Source organism: Phlebotomus argentipes, unplaced genomic scaffold (genome assembly GCF_947086385.1).
Source record: "Phlebotomus argentipes unplaced genomic scaffold, Phlebotomus argentipes genome assembly contig_42, whole genome shotgun sequence".
Classification (NCBI taxonomy): domain Eukaryota; kingdom Metazoa; phylum Arthropoda; class Insecta; order Diptera; family Psychodidae; genus Phlebotomus; species Phlebotomus argentipes.
This window is the reverse complement of record NW_026776171.1, coordinates 1,323,490-1,350,387: the sequence shown is the minus strand read 5'-3', so window position 1 is coordinate 1,350,387 and position 26,898 is coordinate 1,323,490. Positions and strand designations below refer to the sequence as shown.

At 38.3% G+C, this 26,898-nt stretch overlaps 3 protein-coding genes across 17 annotated transcripts in view; 2 read left to right on the top strand and 1 right to left on the bottom strand.

The window, feature by feature from the left end:
- Nucleotides 1–168: 168 nt before the first annotated feature.
- On the bottom strand, nucleotides 169–5,133 carry LOC132257212 (eclosion hormone). The gene is made up of 2 exons (XM_059754040.1): nucleotides 4,868–5,133; nucleotides 169–392 (listed from the first exon to the last, which is right to left on the bottom strand). Exons 1-2 carry the CDS (start codon nucleotides 4,926–4,928, stop codon nucleotides 169–171), a joined length of 285 nt encoding a protein of 94 aa, XP_059610023.1. The 5' UTR covers nucleotides 4,929–5,133.
- On the top strand, nucleotides 3,302–4,617 carry LOC132257130 (mannose-6-phosphate isomerase). Its single transcript, XM_059753904.1, has one exon. It carries the CDS (start codon nucleotides 3,363–3,365, stop codon nucleotides 4,587–4,589), a length of 1,227 nt encoding a protein of 408 aa, XP_059609887.1. The 5' UTR covers nucleotides 3,302–3,362; the 3' UTR covers nucleotides 4,590–4,617.
- A 119-nt stretch (nucleotides 5,134–5,252) lies between the features above and the next one.
- Nucleotides 5,253–26,898, top strand: part of LOC132257209 (protein lap4) — a 58,941-nt gene continuing 37,295 nt past the window's right edge. For all 15 annotated transcript variants that reach the window (XM_059754029.1, XM_059754028.1, XM_059754027.1 and 12 more), the window contains exons 1-3: nucleotides 5,253–5,570; nucleotides 11,363–11,480; nucleotides 25,797–25,965. In XM_059754029.1, coding sequence (XP_059610012.1) covers nucleotides 5,409–5,570; nucleotides 11,363–11,480; nucleotides 25,797–25,965 — 449 coding nt within the window. In that variant the 5' untranslated portion in view covers nucleotides 5,253–5,408. The remainder of the gene's footprint in view (nucleotides 5,571–11,362; nucleotides 11,481–25,796; nucleotides 25,966–26,898) is intronic.

Here is a 26,898-nt window from a genome sequence, read left to right as displayed (position 1 = left end):
TAGGAACTTTCATAAAAATTTCTTATGCACGCGGCGCGTAAAAACGGCCCATGACTAATGCACATCATTGAGATGATCGTGACCTGAATAAATAATCTTATTAGGGAATGACGCGCTGAGAAGATGGCACAGAATGGGGCAGTCCGAGAGAACTCTCTTGGCGGCTGCTTAGTCCAATTTGGTGAGGAAGGGCGCAATGGAGCCAATGTCCTCGCAGTCCGGTATGATTTTCCCCTTGAACTTTACACACGCATCCGCACACATTTGTCCCTCGAAGTACGAGCCGAACATCTTCTTGCATTGAGCACAGTTTCTTATGCAAACGCCAATGAAGTCATAACTCCCCATCACATCTGCATCACACAGAGAGAGAAAAAGAGAGAAGAAGATGGCTTTTAGAGACACTCTCTGCTCCTCATCCGGGTTTTTCAGTCATGCTAAAAATTCACCGCGCGCCGCTCATTGAAGTGCGATTTTCGCGGAAGGCGAAAATCAGGGATTTTTCTAATCCACTCTCAATGATTCTTTTTGCCATCTTGAGAGCATCAATGGAGGCGCCTGGTGAAAGCTCACTCATTTCGCAAATAATCAGAGCTTTCCTGCCACACACTTATCAAATGGTTTTCAACATCACATGGTCAATATCAACATATTAGCATGATTAATCCGTATATTTTTGGATAAAGAGTCAAATTTTTCTAGGAAAATATGAGCTTAAATTCAGAATGAATTGACATCATAATATTGCAGTGTAATTTCCATTCAGAATCAGGAATTTACTATAATGAACAAGCTCGTGCAAAAAAGAAAATTTCCATAAATTATGCTTTTCCAAGGGGGATATAATTTGCTTACAATCAACAATATTTTGATAATTTTGTCTTGAAAATCGACTGAAAACTAACTATTAACTGATAACGATTATTGTTTATCAATCAGAGTATTTCAAGCTCAAGATTGCAATTGTTAGCTTGAAAAATTGAGGTTATGTTTGGTTTTAATCTGTCTTTTATCACTCAATTTCCAAAATAATGATCTTCATTGAGTGCAAATGCGCAATTCTACTCAAAAAAGTAACAAATTTCAATTGGAAGATGTTTTTTATTTTTTAATTTATGACATAACCTAAAAAAATATGTTAATCGATATTAAATCAAAGCAGTGAAGTCAAAGCTCTTGGATTATTGCTACTCTTTTAGCATTTCTAGCACAACTGAACGATAAAAAGCAAAACACAATATATTTCGGCAAATAAAAGAGGAAAAAACAACAATTACCATACTTCTTACCAATCGTTGGAGTTGCAAAGATTTGCTCACTCAACACGGCCATCAGGATGCCCAGCGTCAGGAGGAAAAGGAATCTGTTTTCGCTCATTTTGCTGCGTCGCTTCGCTCTGAACTACAAGATAAATCCAACAACAAGAGAGGCGTTTAGGCAGAAATTCCTCCAGATCGACACTCACTGGATGTCTTTTAGCGCGCGCTTCTTGTGTGGGGACACTTTGAGATCTGCACAGGTGGAAAGCTCAGTTGGAACTGCGAGACTTCCATTGCCTCAGTCACAATTTGGCATCAATATTTATGCCTTTCTCGCGGGCACGCATTTTCTGCGGCAAAATGGCAAAGCACGCGAGAGTCTCTGGCCTGGCGAGAGAGTCCCCACCACAGAGCCTCCAGCACGAGGCGCCCAGGCATAAAAGCTCTCGCGACAGACACACGGTCTGTTGTGGAAGTGTGCAGAGAGGCAGATAGAAATCGTTTTACAGTAAACTTTCCGGTGATCCGCCCAAGGACTACAACGTTGTGGCGACGCCGTTAAAAGAGAGCGCAAATATGTGCAAAAAATGTATTAAATATTCACTCTGCGAAATCACCTTCCGGAAGATGCCATGACAAAGCCACCCGAGCACAGGAGGAAGACTCGCAATGATCTCAGCATCGCACCCACGCCCGTCGCGTTCTCTCTCGTAACGGGGATTTTTCTCAGTGCATCAACACTTGATCCGGAAGTTGCGAGAGAGCTTGATCGACCGAAACTCCGGCGCGAGTCATTGCCATGATCAAGGTGACTTTTTGGCGTACAGCGCTTCAGAGCTTTCTGCGACACACGCCAAGGGGAGTGCAATTGGGGAGTTTTCAGGCCCAAAAGTCCAATAAAATTTCAATTTGCATTGAACACACGTTTCAAAGTTCTAATCTTATAATGAATTCATCCAGTTTACATTCGATATTCTTCTAAGAACCCCCAAAAATACTCTTAAAAACACTTATGATCATTTATTTCGATCATAACCTAAAAATATTATAGGGAAATACTTGAAAAATTAATTTAAGATCAAATATATGAGAATTTTTCTTTATTTTTTAGTTATTAAATTCAAAATTGCTGATTTTGTATCTCAAAACAGCTTTAAAATTTCCCGAAATTCTATTTTTAAGGTTATGTGCACATGTTGCAAACAAATTAAATCACATAACCTAGAAAAGCATTAATATGAATTTTATTAAGTACAGAATCTTAAAAAAAAAGTTATTTAATAGAAAAACTAAGAAAAGCATAGAAGGCAATATTGTAAATATTTCCGCTTTTTAACACTGTTCGCCAGTTCTGACCATGATATCTCCCCCTTGGACATGATTTCGTTCACCCCTTCGGTCAAATATGCAACAAAACCTCGCGACTTGCCAGCCCCTCGGATGCTTCAGTGCGTCCGGAAGATCTCTCCCAGCCGCTCTGCGGGGTGAATGAATCGCGAACGAGGGTCAGGTGAGAAATGTAAACACTGCGTTTCTCAGGCGACTCTTAAAAACCATTCCAAAGATTTTTCAAATAAATCATTTTGGCGTACTTGAAGATAGTTTCCGGACACTGTCTTGGGACTTTTATGACCACTTTTGCACCTCGTCACCACTTTTACGCACGTTACCAGTTGCTGGAAGTCCACTGAAGCTTTGGCGTGCGAACAGTATCGTTTTATACAAAAGTGTTAAAGGCGGCGACTGAGGAGTGTGTGGAAATGCAATCAGTCTCCGGAATTAATTTGATTTGCGGCCATTTCCTCCTAATGGATGCATTACTCTGCGGGTTTTTCCCATCAGTGGGGAAGCTTGGAAGGCGTTGACATCGATAATTTGATCAGATTGATGGAAATTATACATTTCCCGAGTGAAAATTGGGATTTACAATAATCACTTTTCAAACTCACCGTCGCTAAAAGCTCGCAATGCTGTGAGTTTTTGGCGGGGAAACTGTTAGTGTTGCCAGATGATTTCCCATAATCGCGAGCGCCCTCGGTGACCTCTGCGAGAGTTCTGAGATTAGTATGTTTTGCTCACAGTGACGTGGATTTCTCTCCGGGAATGCTGAATCTTCTGGGCACCGTGAAGAACTACCACTGGGGCAAGCGGGCGCCCCAGTCCCTGGTCTATCAGCTGGCGGAGCTGAACTGTCCGCCAGACAAGGAGCTGGACGAGAAAGATGCCTACGCTGAGCTCTGGATGGGGAATCACGTCATGGATCCCTCACTGGTCAAGGATACTCTGCAGCCGCTGGGAGAGTATCTCTCACAGCAGCCCACGGAGGTCGTTGGCGACACAAGAGACTTGCCATTCCTGCTGAAAGTGCTGAGCATCGAGACAGCGCTGAGTATTCAAGTGCATCCCAACAAGAAGGAAGCCGAGGAGCTCCACAAAATCTTCCCGGACGTCTACAAGGATGACAATCACAAGCCCGAGATGTCAATAGCGCTGACTCCCTTCCTGGCGCTCTGTGGATTTCGTCCTGTTGCGGAAATTGTGGGTTTTCTGAAGAAATTCCCAGCAGTCGCTGACCTTCTCGGGCGGGAAAACGTCCAGAAGCTGGAAGCTGATGTTGGGAAGATGGATCATTCTGAAGGCCTGAAGGCCTGTTTCACGAGATTAATGCAATCATCACTAGAAGAAATCGAAACCACGCTGCAAAAGACTAAGAGCCAACTTGAAGCTGTCCTGGACAGAGATGATCTCCTCTTGAAGACATTCCTCACCCTCTTGCGCGACTTCCCAGGCGACGTGGGTGTTCTCACAGTCTTCCTCCTGCACATTGTCCAGCTGAAGCCTGGCGAGGCGATGTTCATCTCAGCGAATGAGCCTCACGCTTACATTTCCGGGGATTGCATCGAATGCATGGCTTGCTCGGACAATGTGATCCGTGCAGGACTCACGCCCAAGCCCAAGGACATTCCCACGCTCATCAGGATGCTGAAATATCAGCCACAATCGCTGGCCGCCAAGATCTTCCCATCCCAGAAACTCAACGGAGACGAATTTGTGGACGTTTTCTCGCCTCCGGTGCCTGATTTCGCTGTCATCAGGTACAGAATCCCTTCGGGTGTGACGAGTCACAGTGTGAAGCTGCCCCAGAGGGGATCTGTGATGCTGGTGTTGTCTGGCGAAGCCAAATTGCAGAGCTCCAAAGGTTCGGGACTCGCCGTGAAGCGAGGATCTGTGGTTTTCCTGCCGGGAAATGCGGGAGAGACGCTCAATATCAACCTGGAGGCTTCTGGAGTGCCATTTGAGGCTTATCAAGCAATGTATAACGATTTTTGATGGTGTAAATAAAAATATTGTGATGGTAAACAAAAGTTGGGCATTTTGGATCCTTCGCATAGCATTTTTTCGCAGATATTGCGACCAGAAGAAGAAGGAATTTTGCTTTATTGTAAGAATACGGCATCAATAACTGTTTTCCGATTAATGTGAGATGGAAATAGTGATTATCTCTCTATTATCTTGTTGAAGCATTCTGAAATGAGAGGATGAAAGAGGATTTTGTGAGGAATTCCTGGAATTCCAATGGTTTTTCTGAGAATCTCGCGCGTTGCGGCGAAGAGCGGCGAATAACATCGCCAGCAGCGGCGATGTCATTGTGACGTGGCGAAAAAACATCGCTCGAGAGTTTCATCGCGTCACTGTGGCAATTTGGTCGAAGTGGTGTTTTTGTGCGTGAAAAATCGCGAATTTTCCAGCTTTTCCACACACTTTTCCGCCCGTGCGTGTCCGCAAAGTGTGCACGAGTGCCTTGCCCGCGTGCTGGCGTGGATGTTTGCTGTGTGTTGGCGGTGGAAAGTGGGAAAAAGTGCGCTCAGCATTCGGGTGTGTCACCCATCGTCGTCGGCCTGGGAAGCTCCTCAGCACCACATCCGCAGTCTCTCACGTCAGTCGGAGACAAGCAGCGGCCGAGTGAGAGTCACAGTCCGTCTCGTCGTCTCCAGTGTGTGTGGCCCCCATTTGGCTCTTCTCCAGTGCTCCGCAGCCGCTCGGGCAGTGTGATGCCACGGGCGTGAGCCGTGTGCCAAAAAGTGGTGCTCCGTGAGCTGTGCCAGTGCTTCTCCGGGTGTCTCGATCCGCGAGTGGGACGCGTGAATCATGTTCAAGTGCATTCCAATCTTCAAGGGCTGCAATCGGCAGATTGAGTTCGTCGACAAGCGCCACTGCTCCCTGCCCAATGTCCCCGAGGAGATCCTCCGCTACTCGCGGAGCCTCGAGGAGCTCCTCCTCGACGCCAATCACATCAAGGATCTGCCCAAGGTGAGTTCCGTCGCATTCCATCGCACTGATGTCATCCGCACACACCCTCTCTTCCCCGGACTTCCCACTCCCGGACGCTCGCGCGCCCAAAACCCAATGCAAAACCCCCAGAAAGAGCGTGGAAAGCGGGAGAACGGGAGAGAAGTCTCGTGATTTGGCGAGAATTTGAATGACTTTTCGGGATGGCAAAACCGTTTCGACGTGGAATTGTTGTTTGCTCGCGAATCTCGCGTGGAATACTTTGATTTTTACTTCGGTTTCGCCTCAAGTGAGCTTTTGAGAGATTCTCAAGCGACTCAATCTTGAGCAACACGATAACATTACGCTGGAATTCCACATATTGCCTTATCGTATTTGCCTTAGATATCGATTATAGGAATACAATTATGAAGTAAAATGCGTGATTCTGAAATGTTTTGGTCATTTTATTAGCCCAAAATGGGCATTTTGAACTACAGAATAAGAAATCGCTTTAATTGCCGATGAAATGTTAATGAAAACACATTTTCCAATGTGCAGAAAAATCCAATTTAAGGGTCAAAATGCTCTTTATGAGCGTGGAAATGAAATTCATGACCAACGATTGACCTGACTGAAATCAAAATGAAAATACGCGATAAGATCTTGGGTTAGCCTTAACCCTACTTAGATAAAATCGCTTGAACAGGATTCTTTATTACGACAATTTCACACCTTGAGAGATTCTATGGTTATTATCTTAATTGTAGTTGATTCATTGGATTCATTAGTCCGAATGTCACGCATTTATCAGCACATTTTCTTGGTGAGTGAGATTAGAAAATCTCAAATAGATAAAAATGTGTAATCGTCAAAGAAAACCACCCATAATTTATTTTTCACTCTCTGGATAGTTTAGCGAGGTTAATTTTTTGTGTTGAGGGGAGAATGTTTTGCTCGATAAAATGTTTGTGAAGCAATTTATTTCCAAAACACACCAAATGCTGACTCTCCCCTATATTGACATAATCTTTCCACGTGGATCACAATGGGGCAATGATTGTGACAAGGGAGCGCACATGGAGGGATATTTAGTCGATTTTTACTGTTTATTTGTGGTGCAATTTTTGCCCAGACATCAAAACTCTGCCCACATTTTCCTCATTTTTCTGTGTTCGGCCTTTCTTCTCGCTGTCACACTTGCTAATTAGGCTGCGGGAGAGATTGGCTGGGCAGACACACAAAGGTTTATGGCTGAAATGGGCGGTTTTTTCTCTCCTCTTCTTGGTTGGAAAATCACATTTGGCCTAATCGAGTAATTATTTCTCTTTTATGAATTATTTAGATGAGTCCATGAGACAATTGCTGTGGATGGAAATTCTGCTCATCAAAATTTCCATCCCCCTTCAATTACTCCGTCAACCCATGCGAATTTTTCAGGGGGTTGTGAAGTCACTGGAGATAATTAATCAATGTGTGCTAATAATTCTCTCTCGGGGGTTAAATTGGCGGTGGCGCACAGGAAAAATTTCGACTCGGACATGCGGGAAGGTCGAAATTTTGTGTGGCACAGCCTTGAATTATGTATTGGCGCTTCGTTTAATTACAGTGGCAAAGACGAAATATTGCCATTGTCTTGGGGGTATATTTGGTCGTTCTTCTTTCTTGTTTACTCTCGTGATAGCACAACGAGGGGTGGTTGATAAATGTATATGCATATGAATCAGTCTCTCTTGTTCTATTAACACTAGAAATGTGCTGAACATGGAATTTCACTCAAATCAATTCTGATTCGATTGAATATTCAGACTTCATTAAGTACGCTTTTGAGAGGAAATTTGCTAAATTTTGACGGAAATATAGCAAAATTAATATAGAAACAGAAAATATTGTGCTTAAAAGTTGATTTAAAATACATTTTGCGTATATTTTACACAAATAATTTGTAAAAAATCAATTTTTAATACTTTTTATCAAAGTTCTGTATGGAAGAAGTTAAAAAAAATTTCATATTTTCTTATTTTAAGTCTTTTAAGAACAAAAATTTTAGACAAAAACCTGTAAATCTAATTTTTTTCTGTTTCCTCATAATATACAAATCTTAAATTTTAAAAGCTACTCAAAAATATTTCAGCAAAGCTTGAAATTTAAATTTTTGCCACAATGGCCACAAAGTGCTTTCTAGTGTTAAAGGCGGAAATGTTGAATTGACTCAAAGAAGAAGAAAAAGGGTTCTTTTTTTACACACATTTTTGCGTCGGGGCCAAACTGTGACTTGAGCCTTGGATTTTCAATTACAATGAAGTGTCTCTGTGCTGTTCTGCATTATCCTGCTGGTTTGTGTCTGCTTGTGATGTGGCAGACGCCACAGGGCGGGTGGGTTTTTGGGCGGGTGGGGTTGAACTAGACAAAGCCACCCACTGCCAAACAGGGCAATTCACTTCATCGCCTCGATGATTGTACTGCGGATCCTTGCTGTGGAGCAGCAGCAGCAGCAGGTTCCTTTGCTGGGCGGGCGCTGCGGGGGGAGGGAGAGAGGGTGGGTGGCCCAATGGTTAAGTGGTTGCCATGCTGTGTGTGTTTGTAGAGCGCTCGCTCTTCCCCAATGGCAAGTTTGGCGCGCGAGGGTGGATCGATTTGAAGAAGTGTCGTCACACAGCGAATCTCACACTCAATTTCTCTCTCAACAGTGCTGATCCAATTGGTGGGAACTGCCAATGGATTGTCAAATGGTTGAATATTTTAATGGTGAGAATTGAGATTCTTTTTCTTGTCTGTCAGTGAAGATAGAGAAATCAACGATGATTGGGCTGAAGGACAGGTAATTGGTGGCGATGTTTGAGGCGAATCCATTAAGGGGTGGATTTTATGTTATATGCTAACTTACCGCACACAATATGGTGAAGTCTTTGTTATTGCAAGGCTAACCTTAAATCAATATTTGATTCAGGTGGGATATTCAAGGCGAGGAGATTAAAGTCAGATTCTCTCAAAACTTCATCAGATTCTGCACTCAAGCCCATCTCTGGCCATTTTACTAGAATAACATCTAAAGGGATTCAACACAAAGTTCGAATCCTGCAGAGGAAATCTCAATGGAGAATGGCTTAACAATGAGTGTGTGTGTTTGCGAAAGGCTTCGAAGCTTTTATGTAATTGATAAAAAACATGATTTTTATCTTGTGTCTGCGACAATCTCCTGTTTACTGTATATTTTATATTTCATATGATATGTGAACATCGGCACAATACAGTTTAGAGGCGATTATAATGTTGGCGAAGAGTGTATTATGTGGCTGAGCTGTACATAAATAGAGAGAGGGATGAGGTGAAAACAGTGACTATGTATAGCGAGGAAATGCCGAAAGGTTGATGGGATGTTTATCACTCCGGGTGGAATTTTATATGGGAAAAAAGTGTGGTTCTGCAATGCATAATTTATGTTGGGTTGAGTTTGGAATTTTCTCCCTGAGAGATTTGATGTGTTTTTTTTTCTTCCTTTCTTTTTTTTTTACTTAATTACTGATTTGTTTTAACAACAAAACTTTGCAAATTGTCAAAGAATTATTTTTTGACAAGTGATTTATTAAATTGTCTTGCGAATATTCAACAGTTTCACTGGGGTTTGAGAAGTTCTTTGCTTAAAGTTTTCCATGAAGTTTTCCTAGAAAACCGTACTGACAGTGTGGATTTTGTGGCGAGGAATTTATTGTATGACTTTGACAAGAGGGAATTGTGAATAGATTTTCAACTCTGAAGATTTTCTCTGAATTGCATTAACAAGATTGGAATATTACTTGAAGATTTGGTTTGAACAAGAGAATTTCTAATTAGTTATTATGCTTTCTATGCATGTACACACATCATAAATGTGAGGAATTCCTGTAGAATAATAAAACATTGCGTTGTTTATCAGTTTAATTGAAATTCTCGACATTTTGATGCAAAAGTCATGAATGATAGTTTAATTTTGGTGCATAAAATGAATGTATTTTATGCTTGAAAATAGAGTGTTAATTTTAAAATTCAACAGTTAGTTAAACTAATAACAAACAGCATTAATTTCAATGTTTGAATTACAAATTTATCTTCATGTGCATAAAATTAAGATAAAAATATCACTGCAGAATTCGTATCTCTACTTTTTTTAAATTAATGTTTTATCAACTTTTTCCTCTCTCTCGGAAAATATTTCTCTATAGTGCAAATGTCAGCGAGGAAGTCTTTTTGTAACAATTTCCTGAACAATCAACTTTTACTGTAATTTGATTTTCATATGGAAAAATGTTTGAAATTGAATTTTTTCTCAGAAATCTGGATTGCGCACAGCAAAATTGAATTTTCCCTGGAATTCTTCCACAATGTGTAGAATATTTCACACTGAGCGAAGGATGGAAGATGTGTTGGGAATGTGGAACACATATAGTACTAATTATTATTAGGTAATTGAGAGATCCTTTCGTGGTGACTTGTGTATTGAGAGAAGACGGAAGTCAATGAGGGGATTTTGGGAAATAAGTAGCTTATAAGGAATGGTGAGGAATTTAGGTTTCGCTGCTACAAAATTCTTGTTCCTCTCTCTCTATCTTTAGCGTCTTTCTGTGTGTGTGTTAATTGAAAGAAATTTGCAAAAGAGATGATGAGGGAAATAAATATTAAAATGGGAAAACTTCACGGCGTGTAATTCCTCTTCTCCAGCATAGATTCCAGTCTTTCTTGGCTGCGAGATAGTTGAAATACGTTTCGCATAAATTTCACTCGCCAGTCAGACAGTTTTGACCACACATTGGTTGGGGAGAGAATGTGGCACAATGGGGCTCGAATGGACTCTCTTGCAGACATTGCAGGAAGAGTCAATGAATTTTTCCCTCTGCATTTACTCTTCTGGACTTGTAATATAAATTTATAATTCAGCATTCACGTGAATATTATGCTGGGTGAATGTATTTTCAATGCATCACTAAATGCTCCATTGTGATGTGTTCAATCATCATCACATAATGTAAAATATATAAAATCCATTGACTTTTTCACTCTATCAAATCTCTGTGTGTGGAAAGAGTGAGATGGAATGAAAAAGAGGGAGTTGGAATAATAGTGGAAAGATACAGTTACGATTATGATGCTTATAAGATCAAAATTAAACCATTAAACTTTAACCTTTTTGTGTGCTTGCTTGGCTCTGTAAATTCCACTGGAGTCACTGAATTGGCTGCTTTCGGAAATTGGAGAAAAACTCTTCGCCACATTTATGGCTTAATGGCCAGCTGTTAGTTTTTAGTGCATTTTATCAGTGGTTTATGTTGATGTTTTATTAGAACTATTTGCGGTGATTTGACAACTATATGAAACTGCTTATTTTATTGAATTGCTATGAAATTCAGCAGAATATTTACTAGTATTTGCTGAAGAAGATGTTTTGAGTGGGAATTTTTGTCGCTGGCAATTTTTTCTCTTACAAAAAGCGTCTATCGGTTGGTGTTATCGCGCAATTTACACCTTGCGCGCGATATCACCGCTTTTTTCTGCTCTAGAGAGAATGTGTAAATAAATACGTGACGTCTCTCTCAACTACGAAGAACACTTATCAACACAGGGTGTCAAATTCTCCCTCACGTCGTACAAACTTTTGCACCGTCGCGCGGGCAAATTGAGGTGTGAATTAAAAAAGGGACACGAGAGAGAGAAAGAGAGAGAAACTCTTGTGATAGATTAGATAAAATGTGAGCGAGGCATACATATCTTGATAAGTTTTATGCTCGTTTTTTTCCACTAATTTCATGATGATGATTTCATTGCTGATAATATTATTATTTAATTTTTGCTACTTGCAGAACTTCTTTCGGCTTCATCGACTGAGAAAATTGGGCTTGAGTGATAATGAAATACACAAATTACCACCGGATATACAAAATTTTGAAAACTTAGTGGAATTAGATGTTTCCAGAAATGGTGAGTACTTTTTTTTTATTTTCACTTTTTTCTTTAAAGAACACTTTGATGATGTAGAAATATATTTCTATTTTGGAGTGTTTTGAATTTCAATGTGAGTGAAAATAAAGAGAAGCATTTTGTGTGGCTTCTTTTTATTTAGAAATTGGAAAGTGGTGGAAAAATATTTCCAACATTACTTTTCACTCTGTTTTTTTTGGGGTGGGTTAAAAATAGAACTTTTTTCCTGTTCTTTTTCCAAATATAATAACCATCTTTTAGCACTTTTCCGAATAGTTTCAATATTTATACTTTCATGTGCATTAGGTGTGGAAAATTTCAATGAATTTTGTAGTAAAATGTCGAAAAAAATTAAGGAAATTTCCCATTTTGGGGGCTTTTTTATGGATATATTTTGACATAAACTTGATGAGAGAAATTTCTTGACAATTATCACTTAATTTCATACTAAACTCATGTGAAAATTGTGAAGATTTTCCGGAAATTTATCCACAAAACAGCATCATTTTTTCAATGCACAGTTGGTGATCTGTTTGAGAGACAGACTCTCGTTTTGTGTATATACGTTTGATAATCCAAATCCAAACACATGAGTTGAAGTCAAAAGGAGGAGAAAAGAGATGAAATTCTTAGAGATGTAATATATACAACAATTTGAACTGTGTGAAAAGTGATGTTGAAGAGGCAAAAAAAGTGTTGAGTTTTTATAGTTGCCAAAAGCATTTTCATCAAGAAAAAAAATTTTATTTCTTGGCGGGTTATTATGCAATGACGGGAGAATTTTTGCACATTTTTCTCTCCATACTTTTCCTCTCTATAAATATTCCTTGACTGAAGACCTTTTCGGCTGTGAGATTCCACGCAGAAATTATAGTTTTGGGTGGTTGGTTATTAAAATTTTTGCGACTCGTGTATTTTTAGACAATTTTCCGACAGACTTTTCGTCTGTTCTCACATGGAATTAGGGGAAGATGGAACACAATATCGCACCGAAGCACAATTGTTCATGTGCGATGTGATAAAATCAGCAATTCTGCACTTCCAATTCGACGGGTTAATTGGAAACGATAAGAATCATCATTATTCAAGAGAACGAGTTGAATATTTAACGTTAATATCGCTGCGAAATTTGTCAAATTGACTTTAAAATCCTCAAAACACCTTTCAATCGTTTGTCAAAGTGCTAATATTGCTCTGTAATTATCAATTTGTGAATATTTCAGTTGATTTTATTGGTATTTATTGGAATTTTTGACTGAATTATGGCAAAGTTAATAGAAAAACAGAAAATATTACTTTCCAAAGTCGATTTTTAGCAGTCTTCGAGTACATTTTATCTAAACAAGTTTTAAAAATCCACTTATCATACTTTACACTAACTTTTCTTTAAATTTTTCTATTAAATTAATTGAAAGATATGAGAAATATTCATTCAAAGTCTTCTTAAACGATAAAAATAGTTGATTTTTCATAGTTTACGTCTAATTATAGTTTATTGTCTCATGAGATGCAAATCTCAAAATTTTTGTAGTTCTGAAAAACCTTGAAACCTTGCTTGAAGACCATTTTAGGGGCAGCGTTGCCCCGTTTTCCCCTATAGTGTCTCTAAATGGCACATGCGGAGGATAAAGGCGCATGTGAGTGTTGTTGGGGGTGGAGATAAAAAATGATTATCGCATAGTGTGATTAAGTAATGGATGGCCCTTTGCTTTTGCGTGTGTTTCATATTAATCTGCATCTTGATGGTTTTCTCACTAATTTTGTGACCTAATATGACTTTACACACATGACGACGACAACCAAGTTTGGGTGGAAAATTTTGTGACGAAGCGAACAATAATTAATGTTGATGGGAAAGTTAGTTGGTGAAAACCGCACAGGAAAATTGTCTCAAAATATTTTAATGATTCTGCGGTGAGTGTGTGTTTTTGGGGAGGGAGGAAGGAAAAGGCAGATTGAGAGATTAGAATTGACATGTGAATATTGAAAGATATAATTTATGGTAATTAATTTGTTCATTTAGTGTGCACTTGAGCGTGAAATGGGCTGAAAGTTTTGGGTGGGGAGGGGGAGAATATTTTGAGTGCGTGGGTGGCTGAACTTTATTTATCTGTCTCGTCCGCCTTCGGAAAATGCCACTGTGAAAATTGACAAGAAGTGCAAAATGTGTGTGTAAGATTTATGGAAAATTTTCACTGAGGTGCAAAATTGTGGCTAATTGCCATTGGCATGTTTGACAAGAGAGTTTTCACACTAATTTCTCAAAGTTTTGTTGGACATTTCAGGTGAAATTCAGTAGCCAAAACATTGAGAGAGGCTCTAACAGTGTGTACAAGTACATTTCAGTGCATAGTGTTAATGATTTTTCGGTGTTTTGCCACTTGTTGTGCACTCAAGCGCACTTCCTTCGAGTCTCGCTAAATATTTTATTCAACATCAAACACTTTTGTTCTACTTTTTTTCTCAACTTTTGCCCTATGTTGTTGTATATAACAAAACGAGTGGAAAGTCTGTCTGAATGTGAGAGATTCTCGTTAGCACGATTGTGTGATGAATGTTGGCTGTGCCTCAGGCGAAAATGCCCATAAAAATTCCACATATTTTTGAGTGTGACTCTTAGATGCTCTCTAACAACATCCCACGGATGACAATATGGGGAATTCCTTTCATCTTTTATCGTTTCACTCAACTCTGTTGACTAATAAGGGCGGCTGTGATCAATGCGATTGATTCTCAATGCTACAATCGTTGGTTCGAATCCCAACGATTGCAAATGTTCAATCACAGCAGAGTGCAAAAATTGAGCCTTTAAATAAATAAACGATAGAATAATAATTCAGAAAATATGTTGTGATACGCTATAAGAATGCTTCTCACTTTATCACTTTATCATATTGATTCCAATGCATTCGAAGCTTGCAAACTCACGATGTTGTTTTGTATTGTGTGAAACGACAGCTGGGAAAATGGTGAGAGTTTTCGGAAGATAGTAAAATTGTCTTTGACACATTAGAGTGTCTCATTAACATTCATTAACTAATTTCTCTCTCACTCTCAAGTGATAAACTTGCTTTTGAAGACACAAAGTGACTTTTTTTCGTGCAAAAAATCCCTTTCTTTTGAACTTGATTGTTGTTTGGCTTTGTGATGAATTACCATCAGACATTCATTGGCTATCAATTTGATGAATAGCTTTCGCTTGCAGAGAGTGAAATAAATTATAGTGTGGCTGCGCTTTCCTGCGTGGAAAATCTATGAGAGTCTTCTTTTCTTCTACTTCTCTGTCTTGTGGTGAAATAAAGAGCGGCAGATGGAAGTAGGAAATATATATTTAAATTCTCATATTAATTCTCTCCACGAAGTCAACACACAAATAGTCTGTGTGAACTTCTTGGAAAGTCAGATGAAAAATTATTTGAGTATATTTGCATTTTTCCTTTGTGTGTTGTGAATGGAAATTCCGGGGAAAAATGAGTGAATAAATCTCAATCTCCGGAATAAAATGCCAAATCATTTCTTAATGATTTTTTCCAATGTGCAGAGGAAAAATGAATCACGCTGTGAAAATATGTTGTTATTGAACATGTTGTGGTGATATATAAAATCATTGTTTAATTGATTGTGAAAAATTCATTTGACGAATTAATTTGACAATTGAAATACATGGAAAATTGATGGAATTGATAAAATATTAAATCTTCAATCCTGTGTCAATGCCATTTTGCGCTCTCACGCTTCGCGGCGGGTTATTTCTAATTAACCCCAATATTGCCATGCAAAATCGATAAATGCGGGTGGATTGTGCGAGGGTGGATGTGTGTGTGGGTGGGGGTGGGAGAGGGAGATTTATGAAAAATGAGTGACTCCTTTGATATCAAAATTTTCCCACGAGTTCATTTTGTGTGTTGTTATAGACAAAATAATGGAATTTTCGGTTCACCACTAATTGCGGCTTAACTGTAGCGTTGCATGTAATATCCACATCGAGGCTTATATATGCCTCATGTTCTCCTCCCACTCTTCCGCCCAGTGCTGTAATGGCCATAACTTTGCTGTTTGCTTGAGCATCTTGAGCGATGAAAAACTAAAATTATGCCCTAATCGAATTTGTGTCACAAAAATGTGGGATTTTGAATGTTTTTTTTTTTGGAGAAAAATTCAACATTCAAGGCTGTAAAGATGAATGGAAAATGTGTGTGAAAATGCCTTAGATGTCATTGGATATTTCACTGACTAAAAATAGTAAAACTTTGTCAATAATTTTCTTATTTTGTAACACATTATAAACTCAATGTTTCATGATGACGATTGTGAATCATCTGCAAGTCAATGAAACTTTTCCAACTTCTTTACCTCTCTTTAGTAAGGCTCTTAATCATTGCTTTCAGCGAAAGAGAGCGAGAATGAAAATATTGCGTGGCTATTGAAAATGAAAAGTGACCTAAAGACGCGCGCGCGCGCGGCTCTTATCGAGGTGGTTTGAATGATGTCGAGAGCGAAAACCATACACTTGATGTGTACAAAGTGAAAAAAAGAATATGTATAAAAGTAATTTCAATTGCGCAATTTATTTTTTTCTTTATTGTTTTCACCTGGTATGCAATAAAATTAAAATGTACAGAGAGTGGAGGAGAAGAAGAAGGTGACTGTTTATTGTTGTCTCATTAAATACATCGCAATTTTTACGTATATTTTTCGCTATAGCCGAGCAATTGTTATGTATTTGTGTCATGATGTGTCGCACAAATATAGGTGAAATAGGTTGAGAGATACAAGGTTAAATCGGTTAAAAGAATTTAATATTTGCTCACTGCGTGCAATACGTGAGAATTTTTTTGTTGTAGGGAATTGATTGTCAACTGATTCACTGGATGATGATGATGATGATGTGACACTGCACACGATGATGGTTACGTGAAAATGTCTGGAGAATATTAATTGGGTTATTTTCTGCCTAATTAGTGAATTATGACAAAACGATTTTAATTGAATTGATGTGTGTATGGCGAGTGACTCTTGCTTTATAATGAAGTTTGTCTTGTCCAGAGATAGTTTTGCCTTTGAACAGAGCTTGTCAGAAAACGTCCACCTCAGACCACAATGGCGAAGAATGTTGAAATTCATATTCCTGTGTCGGCTATATGGCTTCCCCAATGCAGACGTTTGATGTACGCAATTAAGAGTGACTGTGTGGTAAAGTGTGCAAATGCATGTGATTCTTGTCACATAAGTTTTGCATGGGAAAGCAGGCAAGCATGCCATCAGATACACTTGACAATGTTGCGCATCAGATATAGAGAGAGAGAGTCAAAAATGATATATCCTTATGTATGACTCTGTATTACAGTGTTATAAATATGAAGTATTATTAGATGTAGACTGAATATTTCACACTTCCGGATTGTACGTGTGACGATGGCGTACATGAAAAGTTATCTGGGGAACAGATGGAAGTTCTTTGGGGAATTTGAGATGATATCGAAGAGGGAAATTGCCATTCCTCCACTCTTTGTTGGCATATCAGGAAGAGCTAAACATATGCCGTATGTTCAATGCTTTTCCCATCTGTAGAGATGGAGAATTTGATATCCTTGTTGTCATTCTCAATCTGCGCATTGTCGATATCAAGTCATTTTACTCTTGTCTTCATATATGAATATATATACATGAGTGGAAAAGAGACAAGATATTCCAGCAACATTCCTACTAATTAATGTAGTTTTTCCCTGGGAATGAAGTTATATATAATGAAATGTGAAGGAAGAACTTTCAGGACTATAAAGCATATTTGCGATTTGTTGTTTGTATAAAGTCAAAATGTTGTTTGTAACATTTGAAGTCACGCACGAAATGGCTCTTCAAACTTTGGATAATATTATGTTTTATTGAGCTCCTTGGAAACTGCAAACTTCCGGCAAATTTTCCATTGATTTATGGGTTCGCCTTCGTGTGGGTTTTTGCCATGAGAGGGTTTTTCAGCCTCATCATCCCTCTCTCTCTCTGTCTCTCATTTTCCAATTTTGAGCAAATAGAGAGAATGCACAAGAAACTCAATTCTCTATTGAATTGAACTTTCTAATCATCCTAATGATCAATTAATAATTATAGGAAATTAGTTATAATGGTGTAACCTGAGGTTCTCTGTGTGTGTGTTTGCTGGAATCTTGATGGGTTCTGAGAATGTGGCACACATTGATTGAGGGATGGAATATATATTGCTGAAATATCAGGGAATTTGGTGAGTCTTTTGTTGGCTCTTCCTCACTTTGTTTTATTATTTGCGGTGAATGTTTAAAAATAGGCAAGAATTCCAATGGAGAAAAGCCACTGTTTGTACATTTCTCATGTATAATTACAGAATAATTATTTGTTTATCAACTCAATTTCGACAAATAATTCGTCCTCAATTGAATGGGAGGTTAAAAAGAAACAAACAGCCGAACGATATTTCCGTACAAATATACATTTATTTTGAGTTGAAAATTTGCATGTGCAGCACTTTATTATTGTTGTTTTCTTGCCTTTCTGAATGATGATGAAATAATAATACATTTTCGTATATCCAATTAATTATTTTGCCGTTTCTTCCCTTAATTGAGTAATTTGAAGTCTCTCAGTTTGTTTACTTCTAATTGCTGTGTCTGCAATTTTGTACTTTACGCTATCGAAGCTTTTGTTCAGTGGTTTGAAGACACACGAAGTCATTATTTTAGATGTTTTTTTTCATATCTTATCACTTTTTTTCATGGTCAGTAGTTTCTAATCTACAAAAAGGAGGATTTTACAGTGGGTTATAAAGTATTTTCTGTGGTTTTTATTTTACAAATATTCACAAAATGGTGATAAAATTGGCAATAATTTGAGATTATGTTTGGATTAAGTTCTTTATTGTGATTTCGACCCTTTTGTCTCTTCCATCTTGAATGTATGTTAACAATAAACTGTGGCGAAAGAATATTTTGAATTGTCACATAAAAAAGTGTGTTCTTAGGAGAATGTCTGCAAATGATTGCATTTCACTTGATCTCGAGACATTTTTACAGCCTCGAGACAGATACGAATGTTAGGATGGATTGATGTGGTAGAAAACAATGCTCAGTGAATGTGAATATTATGTCAAGAGAGTGATTTCAGCGTCTTGCTTAAATCCACTTTTATTCGTATTCAAGTTGTTATACAAGAAAATGTGCATAAAATATGCCAAATAAATTATCTTACGGTGTGTGTAAGATTTTTTTTTTTTGCAATGAAGAATGGAGAGATATATGAGAAATGTTCCTTCAAATAATGTCTCGAAACATTAAATATGGATGAGTTTTGCTTTTTTACTTTAATGCGAGGGAGTTTTAGACAGAGAATGAGAGAGAGAAAAATTCATCGTTACATGCTCAAGAAGTCAGTGGATATAACCGGCAGGCCTAAACAATGAATAATATGTTTTTATGACTCAGAATTGCCATACAGAAGAACTTTCTTGTATTCTTTCTTGCCTTATGGCCTGTGTGACATCGCGGACTTGAAGCGCGAGAAGCGAAAGAGAGTTTGAGAAATGTGAAGAGTTGCATGGGGAGAAAATTATCCTCTTGAAAAAGTCATATTTGAAAAACAGACGTTTATGGAGATTAAAGGGGGATTTAAGTGAATAACTCCCTGAGAGAGTATTTTTTTTTCTCAAGATCTTCTTTGTGATCTAATTATAGTGAGTGAAATTCCATTTAATTCCCGCTTGTCATAATATTGTTGCCATATTTTTGGCAAGAGTCTCTCTCTAAATATTCTATCGTTGTGCTCTCAGTTTGGAGAGAGTTTATAGAAGTCGCGCAGTGGATTTTTCTTGTCAGGAACAATGCCTGGAATTTCTCCAGAAATTTTTTTTTAAGAAGAGGAGAAAGAAAAATGCCGGAAAAGTATTTCAGCAGCTCGAACAGCGGCAAGTGAGAAAAGAAGAATGAAGGGGAGAGAAATAATCATTTCATTTCCATATAATTTCACATAAAAATGCGCCTTGTATCTCCGAGTGTGGCAACATATATACATGTATGTAGATATTTGGGAAAACTAAATCGATATTTGAGTGCGTGTGGATGGGCTTGTGAAAAGGATGAGTCTCTTCTCTGAAGCATTGAGTGTCGATTAATGCTTTGCCTGCCTTCTCTCTGTTGCTATTAATATCGTGAATGAATATTAAAGGATGTCAATTTAAGCGAAACAGGCGATAATATTGCAATTATGTAGATGAGTTGCAATAAAGGAAGCAAGAGGAAAAGTTAATTCTCCCTCTCTCTCTCTATCTCTGTCTCTAAAATATGATATTCTGTGCGTGTCTCTGGACCAGAGATGATGGGGACTCTTTTTATTGAAGATTAATATTCAATTTTTGCGCCGAAGGATGAAAGATTCTTATATTTTGATCTTCAAGACTTTGCACACGGGCTGAAATGGTTGTCTTTGGTCGCACGCCGTGCGAAAGGAAAATGCCATTAATTTTCCCTGTCACATTCACACAAGTGCTCTTGCTGTTGTTCTCCAACCCCTGAGAGACGTGCATGTACATAATTTCTTTTCCTCTGTCCCTCAGAGAAGAAGGGCGAAAAAGGGTGTGATGGGAAATGTACAGAACGTGCATAACAATTAGTAAGATATGATGTGGAGATTTCGTCATATATATGGGGATATTTGTGAGATGAGAAAAAAAGACAGAGAGAGGGAAAAAAAGTGTCGAGTGTGTCATCGTCATTTTCAATGGGTCAGTGACCCATGTTTAATAGCAGTTGATGATGATGCCTGGTTGACTTCATATAAAACTGAGAATGAGAATGTGAGGCGTTTCATTCGTATAGGAATGTGTTTTACTCCATAACCAGCTTCATCTCTATTCACCATCCAACATATAAAATGCCTGGAATACACAACAGTGCATAGTTGAATGAAAATCCAGTTGCGTCGCCATCCGCAACATATACATAAGCTCTGTCTCTCTCTCTCTTTCTCGCCCCTCTTTGAGCAAGTGAGCAACTATTTTTGCTCCATATGAAGTAAATTGTACATGGCACTATTATTTTTCTGCCTTCTACATAACATACATAGAAAATTGATGAAATGAGAAAAATGTCACGAGATGGAACATGATTCTAGATGATTTTTTAATAACTCCGTCTATGTTGGATAACTATCGTGTGCTTGGATATTTCTGCAGCTATGCTCATGTTTAGTAGTGCTGGTGTCACTTTTTTTTTCTTCTTCTCTTATTCTCTAGCTGTAGTTAATAACGGTGGCATTCTTTGCATGTTTTTTTTTCCTCCTTACACTGCAAATACATATGAAATGATTCGATGGAATTTAGTCAGAGAGTATTAAAATGATCAGAAGGAAATATGGACAGCGAAGAAGAAGGATAATTGCTGAGATTGACTGTAAATGGGAAGAGATTGTGGAATGTGTTCAGTTTAGGAAATGATTGTAAAATAGTGCAGAACGAGATTATTTTGTATTCAAAGATATAATCCCAAATCTGACACCAAACTCAGGTATTTTAGCTAAAAAGTGTCAAGATGTCTGAGCTTAGTTTTTGGCAAAACATTTTCTTGACGATTTCCCGACTGTTCCTGTCGTTTTTTGCTTTTTCTGATCAAATTTCAGCAAGAAAACAGAAAGTTTATCTTACATTAACTTCACTATTTATAAAATTCTCTTGAGTGTTGTTATCACGAAGTATATTATTAAAATGACATGATTTTGCATGAAGCGACATCTATGTATTAGTGCTTCAACTAATTGACGCTGCAATCGCTAGTTCTCCCACTAAACAGCTAAGATCTTAGCGAAGAAAAGCGAAAAAATCAGCTTTTTTTACAATCAATCTTGATATTACGTCAAATTCAAATTCATGTCAAATCAAAACGCAAAAGCTCCACAAAACCGTAACGGTTGGTTTTACTTTCATGAAAGTAAAAAAAGGGGACTGTTTTTTCCATATCTCATCATACAATGTTGAAAAAGCACACATAAAATTACGCTGTTGGCTTGGATTGTTGAGTGGTATTTGCCCATGAGCAATCCAGTGAAACGAGATTGAGCCGTAATGTTGTGTGGTGTGGAGGGGGGGGGGAAGGAAAAATGACAACAATATCAATCTTGTCGTTTTAAAATAGTTCTTGATTGGCTATCAATTAATGTATAAAGAGCCGTATTTCGTTGCTTGTGACGTGAAACACTATATATGTACAATGGGGGGATGTTTATATGTATCTCAATTCCCATTTCTGGACTATGATGAGAGACAGTATGTATTCTGCAGTGATTATGTGGATCAAGGTCTTTTGTGAGGTATATTTTTGGCGATGAGCTCCTTCCGGGAAAAAGTTCCTTCGGAGAGAGCGTTTTCAATTGATTTTTCCTTTCACGTAAACTCTGTTTGGATGACGATGATGAGGATGTTGGTGAGAGAGAGAGTGAGTGAGGAAAAAGCTCATTCTTTGTAGCGATAAATTTGATTATTCTCATATAATCAAATTGATGATGATGGTGGTTTAGCTACAGTTTCCTCCTGAAGATTAATTCTGACTTTCTTTGGTCGTGTATCTTGTTTTTTTTTCGCCTTGCTTTTGCACGCTCCTGAAGCTTTGGTGAGGAAGAGAAGGAGAAGAAAAAATTCTAAGCTATGGTTTTGAGAATTGAATTTCTTCTGGTGAACGTGCCGATAATGTGTTATTCTTTTCTCTTGTGGCCAGCGTTCATTGTACTCTAGAATGTCATCATCATAATCTACTTGGCGTCCAGGTTGAAATCAACGCGCTCGCGGTTGTGTCTTTTTAAAAAGAGAAGAAGAGGTTGAATGTCTTTTTGTGTGTGATTTTCAAGGTGAGAGATTTTGCAAAAGACTGTGTGAGACGCGAAACTCTTTTCTCTCTGTCTTTTCTTGTGTGTCTCTCTCTTCTCCTCCAATATTCACACAAGAAGAAGTTGTGTGACTTTGTGCATAAATAAGCCATATAGAAATTTATAGACTCTGGCCATCGACTGGTATCTTCTCAACCTACGTCTTCATCGTGGAAATTTGCCTTCATCGGGATAATATCAATAGATTACCAAATAATTGCACAGGTTGTTAGATTATTACTTTGTTGTGTATGTGGAAATTCTCAAGGCATGAGTCAGAAATTTATTGAAGAATTTTTACACGAGAAATCCATCAGAGAATAAAGTCAATCTTTCGCTGTGCTGAATTTCAATCAATTTCAGGAGGTTTTTCTGTTATATTAAAACTCTTAATTTATCCCATAATTGCATTGTGGTGAATTTAGGTTTGAACGGTAGTTGTAAAAGTTTCACTTTAGAGTTCATTTGAAGTACAATCGTCTGAAGAGGGAACAACAAAGGCTGGGATGTTGGCATTTGTTCTATATTAATATTCACTCTCGGACGTTGTTTCCCTCCTCACGTGGAGTGTCCGTGTGTGGGTGGATGAAGGGAAGTGTGCTTGAAAAGGTGGGCAGGAGCTGAGGAAACAAGTGTAATTTATTCACGAAAAAGAACAGAGAGCGAGAGAGAGAGAGGTTGAGCCCAGAAGAAGAAGTGTGTAATAAGTTGAATGGGAAACAAAGTACGGTGAATATTTAAAGTATGGATGTGAAACCATCGAGGCAAAAAATCTCAAAAGATGATTCTTTTAGCAAATTGTCGAGAAAGCCCAGGAGAAGAAGAAAGAAGAAGAAGAGGAGTGAGAAAGTAGGACAAGAGATGTTAAAGGTACACCAATATCTTTACCCATTTCACTCTCTTCATGGTCTATTATAGAGTGAAAGAGAGACAGATTTTGCAAATAGAAAAGTCTCACGTTTTCTTCAATTTGGCATCTTGTGGCGTCTGTGAATCAATAAAACCTGGGATGATGTTTGCCGGATGAGTGAATGCAAAATTCGCAAGAGTGGCGCGCGATGTGTGTTATTGAATATTCACGATGAGGAGGAAGAGCGTGAGTTGAAGTGAAGCGCGATGTTAGATTTGATTTAATATGCAAAATCACCCATTATCTTATCTTTCTCCTCTTTCTCTCTCTCGCTCTTGATGCTTGCTTGGGGTGAAAATTTTCACTCTGTTTGATATGCTGACGCAAAAATATGTCTGCGATGGAATTCACAACGTAATATTTGTTTACTTTATAATGCGTTGTGATTCGCCCATAAGAAGCTTAAGTGCTCTCCACCTTTGGATGATATTTGTTGAATGAGGTTTCTGGGCATTCCAAACCACAGTTCAGCACACAGTTAATTACTGACGGTGGAATGAATTGGAATTAGTGGTTTAATTAGATTTCATTCCGGGTTATTTTCACCTCAAACCCCAAATCTCTAATGTTTTGCTGACATGAATTTCTCTGACGTTGAGTAGCAAAAGATGGTATCATCTTGGAAGATATTAACTGAAACATTAGAATTAGCTGTGAGCAACAGTTTAATATTCTGTCTTTTGGTGAGAGAGAGAGAGTTCGTAAAAGTAATTTCTTCCTCAATTGTGCGACTCACTGATTAACTGATATTTCCCATCTCGAGTGTTAATATTGCGACAAGCGTAAAATACACACATTTTCTCGCCCTGGAATCAAGTTCAATATGGGATGAAATGGTGCTGTTGGAAGTCATCGGGTTTCATGAAATAACATGCAATCTATGGCAGAGAATGCGAGAGTCAAAGTGCCTGTTAAATTTTATTATAATATATTATATTAAAACACATGGGATCGATTTTTTTTCTCTCTCTCTTATGCAATATGCTCTGAATTGTGGAGGAAAACAAGGAGGATGAAAGAGAGAAAGATGCTGGAGAAATCTTCAATGCTTTCCCATAAATCCTATTTGATTTCACGCCTTGAAGGTAATTACAGCAAAGTTCTCTCGTGGCTATTAAACTTTTAGAGAGCAAAGTGAGTGGTGAGAGAGAAGGAAGAGGATTTGAGTGTAAATTGACCACAAGAATTGGGGATGAGAAGAAGAAGTCAGTGCGCGCGGTTTTCTTGGCAACTTTTTCCTTCTCTCCTTCTCGTCGTCACTCGATAGATTTGCCAATTGCACGACATGTTCCCGTTCTAGTTGGTCAAGTAACGATTTCGGAATGAGATTGTTGCGCGGTGCTGCGATGAGTGTTGAGAAATCCCCGCAACTTTCATTGTGCGCCGCCAAACATTGAAGAGTGTGAGTTGTTCGCGCTCTTTTTTTCTCTCTTTCTCTTTTTCCTCGTGTGGCACAAAAAGTTCCGTTTTATATGTTCAACACGACTTTGGAATCTAATGGCTAAATAGAAGTGTTTAAAGGGGGATTTTGCGCATGGTGCTTGTCGATTGAGGTGACTTTTATGCTTCTCACATTGCCGTGTATATACATAAAGCACAGGTGGATGTGCGAAATTCGATGAGGCTGATCCGGGTGAGGGGGCGCGCGATTGTGGGAGGTGAAATGCGCGCGGGGATCTATTGAGAATGTACAGGGAATTTTTTTTTTCCTCTTCTTCTTTACTTCGTGGAAAGCACAGCGAAATAAGCGGATAAAGTGTGGAGCAATCGTGATGTTTGCAGACGAATGCAAAATTATTGCTCAGACTTTCAAGCCATCGAAGTTAACATCTGGAACTTTTCACTGTGTGTGCGAAAGAAGGGGAAAGTCACTAGGCGAATTTTGTGAGGAATCTTGATTTTTGAGAAAGGCCAAGATTTCAAGATAAAAAATGACATTTTCTCGAAATTTGTCTTTGGGAAATACAATTGGAAGTTCTACATGCTTTTAGAGTTAAATGCCTTTGAAACTGCTGCCATCTGGTGTCAATTATGTTGAATATATTTCAATTTTGATTGAATATTTAGGAAATTTAACAAAAAAATCCATACAATATTCAAATATTGAGATAAAAATGCTGTTAATGGTCTGATTTTACTAGTGACTTTCCCCTTTGGTGTGAAACTTTATGATGAAAACTACACGAAAAATAAATTGATGGCATTTTCTGCCAACGTGAATAAAAATTGTTGTCATGGTGACAGTCTTTTGTGTGTTGTAAATGTTTGGAACTGGGGAGAAGAGAAGAGAAGAGAGTATTCATCGATGGTGAAAAGAGTATCGTTGCTATTTAGATACTTTAAACGATGTGGACAAATATAGTGTGTCTATTTTGTCTATACAGATAGATAGATTTTGATGGAGAGAAAGGGAGATTGTGTGGCCTTTAAAGGTCTCCTCATTCTTGCATTATTTTCTCACATGATGCTGAATATTTTGCATGTTGAGAGAGTGAATTGCATATTAATAGTTCTCTTTTTCCTTCCAGATATACCGGACATTCCTGATGATATCAAACACCTTCGCAGTTTACAGGTAGCTGACTTCAGTTCGAATCCAATTCCACGATTGCCCGCCGGCTTTTCTCAACTGAGGAGCTTAACAGTATTAGGGCTCAATGATATGTCGTTGACATCATTGCCAGCCGATTTTGGAAGGTGAGATCCATCACGTTTTCCGTTTATCTTCGCACACTCTTATAAACCGTCTTGTTTACATTTTCACGTCCCTCTCTTTGTCTCTCTCTCTCGCTCTTGCTCTGTTCGGAGGAGAGCTTGAGGCTTTTTTTTGTATTCTGCCATTTGGGCACCGCAAAGTAGGGCATTTCAGAGAGCTAGACGAAGGTGAAGAGGTGCCGTAGAAAAAGCCCCACGTACATATAAGAAGGTGGAACAAGATATACAGAGAAAAAAAAAGAAGTAAGGCATTGTTGAAGAGTCATGTTTCTTATAACTCTCCATCGGTCGATTCAGAGAGTGAACTGATTGAAGATTATAAATACCCCGGTTATGGACTTTGAAAGTAATTTAACCTTTAACTTGAAACAATTGCCTAACGGCGTATGGAAAGAGACTCTAATTTGATGGGGAGCAAAGAGAGAGAGAGAAATTGTGTGTGTGTATGCATGGAGACTTTAAGGTGTTTCCCTCTGGGCGTTTTTTTTCACTTCATTTGAAATTGGTAGCTATATAGTGGTTGAGCGAGTGTTGGTGAGATGTTAACCCAGAGAGGTAAAAATCGGAAGGTGATTGTGGGTGGTGGGAAATGAGAAACATTTTTAATCAAGTGAGCGCGCGCGAGAGGGAAGACACAAGAGGTGGGAAACCTCATTTAAAGTAAAGCACAAACTGTGTATATGTTGAAAAGCAATTTTTATATAGCAAAGCTATGACATCACATGACCACACATATATAAATGTGGGCAGGAGAGATAGACAGTGAGTGGTTGGGATTTTATTAGCAATGTCATCAATTTTATTATTTGATTTGGCAGATTCATTGTTGGATAAATTTAATGTTGTGTATAAAATCTCTCTCTCTGGCTTTGCTGCCAACTTCCGGAAAATCTCGACAGGAAAGAGTGGAGAAAA

Excerpts from the sequence above, each read along its gene's own strand:
- LOC132257130 (XM_059753904.1), top strand. The coding sequence starts at position 3,363 with ATGCTGAATCTTCTGGGCACCGTGAAGAACTACCACTGGGGCAAGCGG.
- LOC132257212 (XM_059754040.1), bottom strand. The coding sequence starts at position 4,928 with ATGTTTTTTCGCCACGTCACAATGACATCGCCGCTGCTGGCGATGTTA. Across the intron at positions 393-4,867 it reads GATGTTATTCGCCGCTCTTC|CCATCTTCTTCTCTCTTTTT; the intron begins GCCGCAACGCGC and ends TGTCTCTAAAAG.